Source organism: Solanum tuberosum, unplaced genomic scaffold (assembly GCF_000226075.1).
Source record: "Solanum tuberosum cultivar DM 1-3 516 R44 unplaced genomic scaffold, SolTub_3.0 scf00029, whole genome shotgun sequence".
NCBI classification, from domain to species: Eukaryota; Viridiplantae; Streptophyta; class Magnoliopsida; order Solanales; family Solanaceae; genus Solanum; species Solanum tuberosum.
In genome coordinates, this window is record NW_006238955.1 from 2,647,784 (window position 1) to 2,658,431 (window position 10,648).

Consider the following 10,648-nt stretch of genomic DNA (forward strand, 5'->3'; position numbering starts at 1 on the left):
ATTGCTGAGGTGCGTCGACGCCGCAGAAGCGACAAGGCTTTTGGAAGAAATACATGCAGGAACATGTGGACCACACATGAATATGTTCACTTTGGCAAAGATCGGATATTTTTGGATGACCATAGAGAGAGATAGCATCCGGTATGTGCAAAAATGTCATCATTGTCAAGTGCATGGAGATTTTATATGGGTTCCACCGAATGAGCTCAATGTGATGGGTTCCCCTTGGCCATTTGCTACTTAGGGAATGGATGTTATTGGACACATAGAGCCTCCTGCGTCAAATGTACATCTTTTCATCCTGGTGGCTATCGATTATTTCACAAAATGGGTCGAAGCTTCCACATACAAGGCAGTGACTAAGAAGGTAGTGGCAGACTTTGTTCGCAATAACATAGTTTGTCGGTTTGGAATTCCAGAATCAATTATAACAGATAATGCAGCCAACCTCAACAGCGATCTTATGAAGGAAACTTGTGAAAGGTTCAAGATTGCTCATCGAAATTCCATAGTTTACCGGCCACAGATGAATGGAGCAGTTGAGGCTGCAAATAAGAGTATCAAGAAGATTTCAAGGAAGATAGTAGACAGTCATAGGCAATGGCATGAGAAGCTACCATATGCTTTGCTCGATTATCGCACCACAATCAGTACATCAACTGGGGCAACTCCTTATATGTTGGTTTATGGTTCAGAAGCAGTAATACATGATGAGGTGGAAATACCATCTTTAAGGATCATCCAAGAGGTTGGTCTGGACGATGCAGAATGGATACGTAGCAGGCATGAACAGTTGATGCTCATCGATGAAAAGAGGATGGACGCGGTTTGTCATGGACAACTCTATCAGAACTGAATGACCAAAGCCTTCAACAAGAAAGTCAGACCTCGACAGTTCACACCGAGGTAGTTAGTATTGAAGAAGATCTTTTCTCACCAAGGAGAAGCCAAAGAGAAATTTGCACCAAATTGGCAAGGACCCTACATGATTTATAGAGTACTCTCAGGAGAAGCGGTAATCTTAGCAGAAATGGACGGCAGAGTGAGTACAAAGCCAATTAATTCAGACGCCATCAAGAAATACTACATCTAAAGACCTCAAGATTAGCGCTTATTTTGTGTACTTTTGCATTTTTCAATGTAACAGAACTACGTCTAGACTTGACTTCCCACGGTGGGGTACGCAGGCAACCCGTATCGGATCCGATCGCTCTTAGAAAACCCAAAATCATCATTTCCATGTATTTAGAACTATGCTCGACCTGAATTCCCTCAGTGGGATATGTAGGCAATCCTTGTCGGATTCGGTCCCTTTGTATTTATATTTTTCACTTTTCTTTTGTATTTGAACTACGTCCTGACCTGATTCCGCTTGGATACGTAGGCAGCCTGAGTCAGGCCCGGTCATTGCATTACATGTTCTTACAATGTGTTTCATATTTTTCACTTTCCTATTGTAATTCGAACTACGTTACGACCTGATTCCACTTGGATACGTAGGCAGCTTGAGTCAAGCTCGGTCATTGCATTTCATACTTCTACAGCTTGAGTCAAGCTCGGTCATTGCATTACATACTTCTATTTCTCCCACTTATATTCGAACTACATTATGATCTGATTCCTATTTTTGGGGATACGTAGGCAGCCTGAGTCAGGCTCGATCAATTCCCTGCATACCCTTAGGAAACATTCCTCATAGTTAGCGTACCCTCAGAATATTGAAGGATATCGATCGTCACAGTGACTTGCAAAAAAATCTAGGAAAGCTTCATCAGAAGGGTAAAAGCTACAGGAGGCCTACGTTGGATATAGTCAACAAAATGGAAAGCTCGATGGACTTTGGAACATGTCATAATCTAAAACGCTGGAGAATTACTATATATATACACCTAATATATACGTAGTATACTTATTTTCTAGAAAAACAAGCTAATTCTTTTCAAAATATTCTTTTTTTCTTTTCCACTCATCCACCTACCAAGTTTCTAGGTTAAGAAACTATGTGCGGTACCAACGAGGTGTCGAAGGATTCTAGTGACGAGGCTTCAGTCCACAAGTCGATACAAACCAACACCCCCTCCCAAACTAATATTTTCTTTGAGAGCAGGAACACAGGAATCAAGAAAATAACAAGGATTCTAGTGACGAGGCTTCATCCACTCCTCCATCATCCTTTTTCTGATGAAAAGACGCCACCTATGCCTGATCCCAACAACTCTAAAATCTGAAAAAAGTGACGTTGATTTGATCTGTAGCAATAGCTCTCTATTTTCCGGTGAATATTTTTGATTTCAAATTCATATTTTGAAACCGATTTTCGCCTATAAAAGGATGGCGTCTTCCCATCCAAAAAATCAGGGAACGACATCCGAAAATCAGCCAAGAACATATAAAAATCTCAAAAAAAAACACCCAACAACCATCCAGAAAACGGATAAGAACAACAATCCAGAAATCGGCAAGAAAAATCCAAACAAAATCGATCAAAAACCACAGAAAGAAAACGCAACAAGGGACATTAGCATTAGATCGTAAAATCATATTTCTGTCCTCTGTTTTTGATTTGTTTTGATTTGAGTTCGAAGTTGGATATCTTGACGTCAAAGCACTTAGTTTGCTGCTCTACACAAGGTTTGTAATCACACTTCTTTTCACATTTTGTTTTTTATTTTCAGAAATGAATATTATTGTTATTAAATAGTTGCTGGCCATTTATCTGGAATCTTTATGTTCTGTTACTCTATTTTTTGTGGAAGTTTATTCATACAAAAGGAAGAAAAGAATTCGTAAGAAGCATTTTCATTTAGAATGAATTATTGATCGATTCATGTAGACGTGTAGTAGTTGTTTCATGATAAGAATCTCATCAGCTCGAGTCGTTCATTTCTTGATTCATATCTTGTCATACTATGTTTAGATGTAGCGTCTCTTGATCTGATTTTTTCGGTTGTGTCGCAAAAAAAAAACTTGAAGTATGCCTCCAATTTCGTGGCAGAGGCCAAGTAATTTTTGATATGTTCTCTATGAATAATTGTTGTCTTTTTTCAGCTTTAAAAAATATATGTTATAAGAGAATGTTGTTTGGCCAAATGGTTGTTGTTTTAGCTAAGTTTTTGGGTTCTATTTGTGCTTAAGAAGTAATTTGAGTGTTCGAATTACAAGCGGTATATTGAGAAGTTATTATCGAAACATAGTTAGTTGTGTAAGCAAGTATTCATCTAATAAGACACTTTAATCTTCTCTAGTCATGAGTTGCTGGGCACCTTGTCTAACATTCATAACTTGTATTTTTTTTCGTTTCATACTGAGAACTTAGCTACTTATCTATGTTCTAAATTCCTAAAAAGTTGATGATATTCTCGTGTTTCCTCCCTAAGTATGCTCGCTTATTTGATTTCGATTGAATACGTATGCTTTAAGTTAGTTGAGGACAATTAGTTTACTAGATTAACTTAGTGTATCTAAAAATTGTGCAAAATATATAAAGTAAGCAATTCTAATAGCATTTGAAAGGTTTACACTAACTCATGGTTGCCAAGATAGTGAAAGAAAAACATTTTTACATGTCAAAATACCATTTTAACAAGTCTCTGATATCTTGTTTAATGTGGGTTTATATTTGTTTGCATACTCACATTACCGCACCGTTCAATTAGTTACTAATCTTTATCTCTTATTTCTTTTCTTATGTTTCATGTACAATCGGAGGGCTGGAGTTTCTACTTTGGAACTCGTTATTGCCCTAAAATATTAGGCCAACAATAATTAGGATCATCACAACGTTCGGAGTCTCGCAAATTAGGAGTCCAATATTTCTTAGCATTTCTATTTTCGAGTCTTAATTATATTGTTTAGATATGTTGGCTAACCTTTATTCTTAAGTTTTGATATATTGCTTGCCTTTTTATTTTTAAAGATTATTTATGTGAGCCAATATTATTGTTTGTGAATTTTTGTGGAAATACTTTTAGAACAAATGATACAAAAGAAATTTTCTTAAAAATGGGTTAGGATTTTCACTTATAACATTCTTTCAGGCCTTTTAAGTTGCAAGAGGGGCTTACAGTTTTAAAAGATTTCCAAACGAAGTTTCAAAAGGGTGAAATAATATTCATTTAGGTACTTAAGTAGGAAAAAATAAAACTCATGAATTGGGACTTCCAAATGAATTTAGAGATACAAAGGCTAAAATAATTAACTTTAAAATAATTAACTTGTGGATTTTTTTTTAAAAAAATGTAACTATAGAATAAGTCCTAATAGTTAGGCCTATTTTTATACTCTTTACATCACCCCTTATAAAATGTATTGACTATTCTTATTTTTCGAATCAAGCATTGTTAAAAATATTTTAATCTTGTAACACGCTATTTCAAATTTTATTTTATACTCTTTACATCACCCCTTATAAAATGTATTGACTATTCTTATTTTTCGAATCAAGCATTGTTAAAAATATTTTAATCTTGTAACACGCTATTTCAAATTTTATTTTATACTCTTTACATCACCACTTTATAAAGTATATTGACTATTCTTACTTTTTTGGATCAAACATTGCTAAAAACATTTTTATCTTTTAACATGCCATTTCACAATTTTAGATATGCCAACAGGTTCAAATACAAGGTACATACATATATATGTCATACATATAAGGGTATATATTCTATATTTTGTCCACATGACCTATTATTTTGTTATACCCTCCTACCACTTTTACAAATGTTACTTATTTATTCTTATAGAATTTATAAATTCCTACACTTGAATATACATATCATTTTACTACATCTCACTTTTACAAATGTTACTTATTTATTCTTATAGAATTTATAAATTCCTACACTTGAATATACATATCATTTTACTACATCTCACTTTTACAAATGTCAACTTATCTCTACATGTAATAGAATAATAAACATTCAAATGTTTTTTTTATATACATTATATTAAATATAATTTTAGATGACAAACTCTATCTAATATTTTAACATTTAGTATAATTATTATTTATTTATTTTACTTTATAGGAAATTCTATTTTATATATTTTCATTCAAATTACACATCACATATTACTACATATTTACCACCCAACTACTATCTTATTTTTCACGTCTTAATAAGACGACAGATTTTCGTAAATTCAACATCAATATATTTTTTAGGATAATTTTATTATGATACAACTATTTTTTTTTACATATGAATTTATTATACATTTAAGTGCATTTATTTATTTTTACAATATGATAAAATACTACTATTAAATCTATTTATAACACATATATATGTTGTACCCTGTATTTTACTTTTTTCTCAAACTAACTAATAAACTTATCATTTAATTATTAAAATTAAATAAATAAACAAGTTTTCCTAATCATATTTTTCTAAATTGAGTTTAAGGACTGTATTCGGATAGGCTCTGGGGGATGCTTAACACCTTCGCCTCGAATAACCAAAACCCTTACTCAGAATCTCACTGGTTTCGCAAAATCAAAACAGAGTCTACATTTACATATTTAAAAAATGATTTTCCTAATATTTTCCTTAAAATTTAGGTGGCGACTCTAAAACAAATTAATTTATTTTTTCAAAAAAAAAATAGAGTGGCAGCCGTATTATGTTGTGAACTGTTTCGGCTTGTTCGAAATAGGGTGCGACAGCTTGGCGACTCTGCTGGGGACCTTACTTAGGTTTTAACCTTAGAAAAACTCAATTTAGGAACAACATTTGTGATTACGTGTTTATTTTTTCGGCTTGCTATTGATATATTGCTTTGATTGAAAGGTCGCATGTGAAATCCAAGTTTGTGTTTCTTATTTGTTTTAAAACACTACTTGTTACTGCTTTCCCAACCTTTTCATTTGCACATTCTTTCAAGTCTTGATCGTACACGCACAAACTGTACACGCGAGGGGTGTTGCTGCTCTCCTCCGAAAATCTCTTTGGATTCCTTAGTTTAAAGTTGGTGCAATTAAGATAGTGCACCTTCTCACAATTACTCAATGCCACTCTCAATCATCTAGGAAAAAATCTTACTCTTTTAAATATGTCATGTTGCGTAGCCTTAGGCAAGACAGTATACGGTATTGTCATTGCATTTAGGAAACCACCCAAATGTCAATGAGTTTCTTCTTTAAAACTCGAGACATGAACTTTGTGTGAAATTGATATAAATTATCTAAACTTAAACACTTAACAGATTTGGAGAAAATAAACTCAGTACACCCTTTACCTCTTTTCAGATGAACCTCAACCAAGACTTGCCGGATATCCAAATTGTCGTTTCAGCGCCCCACATTTTACAAAATTAGTGGCAAAATATCCGCAGGATACACGGGGCAGAGATTCAAAGGCATTTAGGAGCATTATTATCACTTCTGTGGACACAATGCGACAAAGTATTTTTCACTCAGCTAATGGGGTTTTAGGAACTGAGCACCGTAACCTTCAAATTCCTGGATTTTGAGATCACTCCTACACTAGAGGAGTTTAGCAGTCCTACCGAACTACCGACTAGAGAGAGGCTGCCGATGATCCCCTCAACTATCTGTACGGGTGACTTTCTAAGTCTCTTCGATCTACACATATTTCGATCATTGAGATATGTGGACGGCGGACACGTCGAGTTACACTATATCTTTCAGAGGTTTGGGCGTTCGGAAAGTTACTATGAATATCAGCGTGAATTTGAATGTACTCGCGGAGCATAGGAGCATATGAGGCTAAAAGTATTCGTTATGGTTTTTTTAGAAGTTATGGTGTTCCCGATAAGGTCAAATTCTATCGACATCAGCATATTGTCGATGGTTATAAGCATCTTCAACGATCCACAAAGATTTACTTTGGTGCCTATGATCCTCGCCGAAGTTCTTCGTTCAATGACAACCTACATTAGGGGACATAATTTCTTCGGAGGATGCAACATATTGCTACAGATTTGGGCAAGGGAACATTTCTACCTATGTGATCCACCAATGGATTACTACATAGGTGCTCCTAACAAGATCGAAAGCCACGAAGACCGTCTCCAAAATTTGTTGGGTGGGCCAACGGGAAGGGAAGAATGGCGCACATTTTTGAACAACCTCACGGGAAACGCCATCCAATGGAAGTTCTCTTGGGTAACAGGATTGGCGTTTGCAAGGACTCAATACTTTTTCTTTTACCGAGTTAATTGGGCTCAAAGGCATCCAACCATATTCACCTCTTCGGGTTATGCGGTAGTTTGGAGTTATCCAAGACATTCCACTATGGTCAATAATGGGATCACATGAAGATGCATTCACTTCAGTCTCGCTGGAATGGATAAGAAATATGCAAATCGAGTGGGAATCCATAATCGATTTAGAAATAGGAGAAGAAAGTTGGTGTTCGCCAGAGTATAACGCTTGGTGGAATACCGTGAGTCATATGGATCGTCCAAGCGCACATGGACATTGGGGGTTTGTAGACAGACAACAAATTGATTGGATCAGAGAATCGGTGCTTCTTCGCATGGGGTTCACTACACCCATGTACAATCAGATAGTTCCGGGATCCGTCGATTACTTAATCCAGGAAGAAGACCCAGAAGAGGATCCTAAAGAGGACCCAGAAGAAGAACCTGAAAAGGACCCAGAAGAGGATCCTGAAGAAAACCCATAAAAGGACCCCGAAGAGGACCCAGAAGAAGAAGTGTGGGAAGATCACATAGAGGTTTCTGAGATGGGTTCTAACATCTATGACCCAAGAGATGGAGGGGTTATAGACATATCATCCGAGCATGGCCCTGAAGAGTCTCCAGAGTATCACCCGGGTCCTTACTATGATGTGGATGATGATGATGCTCCAACCTGGCCGTAGATCATCTTTCTTCTTTGAATTCCCTCATAAGCTCTTTAAAGTGCCATGTGGCCTATCCCTCTTGTATGCCTTATGGCCACCCCTGTACTTTCATTTCTTCGGCTTCTGACCGCCTACATCGTTGTAATAGCCAAGCCTTAATCAATGACGTTATCTTTGCTCCAAATCTAAAATGGGTTTAAATAGATTATTTATTATCAAACTAATTGCAAAGTAGGCCTACCTCAGGCATAAAGAGGTTCTATATTAGGATGCGCTTTGAATGTCGCCGAATTGGCATATATATGTGTTACATCTACTTATTTGGTACAGCTTTTCAATATTTCCCAAACTAACATAGTTTTCTTTTTCTTTGTTTTCTTTTCTTTATTTATCCCCAAAAGTACGTTGATTTGTGTCGACTTGCAAACTGGCTGACTCACGATACAACCTTCGATCAAAGGGAAAATGACTGATAAAGACAAATTCAACGCTGCCGCAAACATAATAGTACCTACTGAGAATCCCAAAAGTTCTCGAAGTATAGTTGACATTCAAAACGAGGAGAAAATGGCACACATGGAACAAAAACTCGAGATCTTGAGGGAAGAATTGCGTCAAGTGCGAGACTTGGCCAAACTATCAGTGACCACTTTCCCTACTTTCAAGACGCTTATCTATTTCCCAAAGGCTGACTTGCCTTCTGCTGACTTACCAAATCAGCCAGAACTGACTCAACACGCTCCTACTCATGGTTGAGTTCCGCCATCTTCTCCAACCGCAGTCAAGACCGTTCCTAACCTTTCTAATCGCGACCCTACCATACCTACAATGCAGCAAAATATTTGGGGCACATGTCTCCGCTCCCTATAAGCCACATGTTCCACCCGTATATGCCGCTGGGGCTCCTACCTTCGCTATGCCAGCTATGGTTAATGTCCTATACGAGGTCGATCAATATGAAGAAATGCAGAAAGATGCTCGGTTGAAAGAAGATGCATCGATAAATGCCCAGCTTCAGGGTTTGAGAAAAGCATTGAAAAGCTTACAAGTCACTATAGGGACATGAGTCTGGATTATGATGACTTGTGCATCTATCCAGACATTAACATGCCGGTAGGGTACAAACCACCGAAGTTTGACATGTTCGATGGAAAGGGTGACCCTCACGCACATATAAGGGCATACTGTCACAAGTTAGTCGGTATAGGGAGAAATGAGAAGTTGAGGATGAAGTTGTTCATTCGGAGTCTGTCTGGAGAAGCATTAACCTGGTATACCTGCCAAGACCCTCGCAAATGGCGTGACTGGCAGGAAATGGCCGAGGACTTCATGACTCGTTTCAGATTCAATACTGAAATTACTGCTGACAGATTCTCATTGGCCAATATACAGAAGAAGCCATCTGAGAATTTCCAAGAATATGCACGACGTTGGAGAACTGAGGCCGCGAGGGTGCAACCACCACTAGATGAGAGTGATCTCTCGAAGTACTTTATTCGAGCTCAAGAAGGTATCTACTTTGATAAGATGATGTCAATGATGGGTTAGAAGTTTGCAGAATTGGTCAAGATAGGAAACTTTATAGAGGAAGGTGTTAAATCTTGGAAGATTCAGTCTATGGTCGCATTGCAAGCTGCAAGTAGGGCTATACAATCGGGTTCCATTGGCGGCATCAAAAAGAAAAGCGAGGATGTTGCAGCTGTCACTTACCAACCAGAAGGACCATCCCACCGATACCCCAATAATCCCCAAATCGCGGCGCATACTTCATATGTTCCAGTGTATAATACCCAACCACACTATAATCCACCCCGAGCACCAGCATACCAAAATCCTCCAAGACCATATGTCCCTGTCCAAGCACCAATCCACCAAAATAGACCGGCATATGCACCGAGACCACATCCAAATCCTGAAGCTAGAAATGCTCGCGCTTACACACCGATTGCTGAACCCTATGCTCAATTGTTTGAGAGGTTGATGACAGCGGGTGTGCTGCAGCCAGTTGAAGGAAAACTTCCTGATCCAATCCCTTGTAATTTTGATGGGAACAAGCGATGTGCTTACCACTCAGGAGTCCAGGGACACGACACAGAAGATTGTTATGGGTTGAAGAAACAGATCGAGTCTTTGATCAGAAGAGGAGTAATCAAATGCACTCCAGCACCTCCCAATATGAACAACAATCCCTTGCCAAACCATGAGAATTGGGAAGTCAACATGGTTATTCTTGATGACAAATATGGGACCCCCTCCTATCCAAACATAGATGAAGCGGATGCCATGACATCTTCGGCACAACTTGTTATCACTGTTCAACTAAGGGAACCTCTAACTGTCCAAACATATCTCCCAAGAGTTGTAGTGACAACTCTACTTGCTTAGGAGCCCGAGTATGACTCCAAAGCAGTCCCTTGGGACTATCGAGCAAGTGTCAAGGGCAAGATAATCGACACTGTCGTGGCTTAAGGGATGACTAGGTCGGGGAGGTGCTATGCTCCAGAGGACCTAAATCAAAGAGTTCTCGGAAAAGAAAAGTATCAAAAGAAGAATGCTACCGATGCTGAAGCCACAGAGTTTTGGAAGAAGATGCAGTCTAAAGACTATTCGGTTGAAGAACAATTGAAGAAGACGTCAGCCCACATATCCATTTGGTCTTTGCTTATGAGTTCTGAAGCTCATAGGAATGCTTTGATGGAGGTGTTAAGCGGAGTGATAATTCCAAAAGAGACCACAAGTAAGACCTTAGCTGCAACGATTGGAAGAATAGTGGAAGCTAATAAGATTTCTTTCCACGATGATGAGTTGCC

At 37.8% G+C, this 10,648-nt stretch overlaps 1 protein-coding gene across 1 annotated transcript; it reads left to right on the forward strand.

The window, feature by feature from the left end:
* Positions 1-247: 247 nt before the first annotated feature.
* Positions 248-856, forward strand: LOC102588845 (uncharacterized protein K02A2.6-like). The gene has a single exon (XM_015306352.1). It carries the CDS (start codon positions 248-250, stop codon positions 854-856), a length of 609 nt encoding a protein of 202 aa, XP_015161838.1.
* Positions 857-10,648: the final 9,792 nt, after the last annotated feature.

What these genes read in the sequence shown, in the direction of transcription:
- LOC102588845 (XM_015306352.1), top strand. Translation starts at nt 248, where the DNA reads ATGGATGTTATTGGACACATAGAGCCTCCTGCGTCAAATGTACATCTT.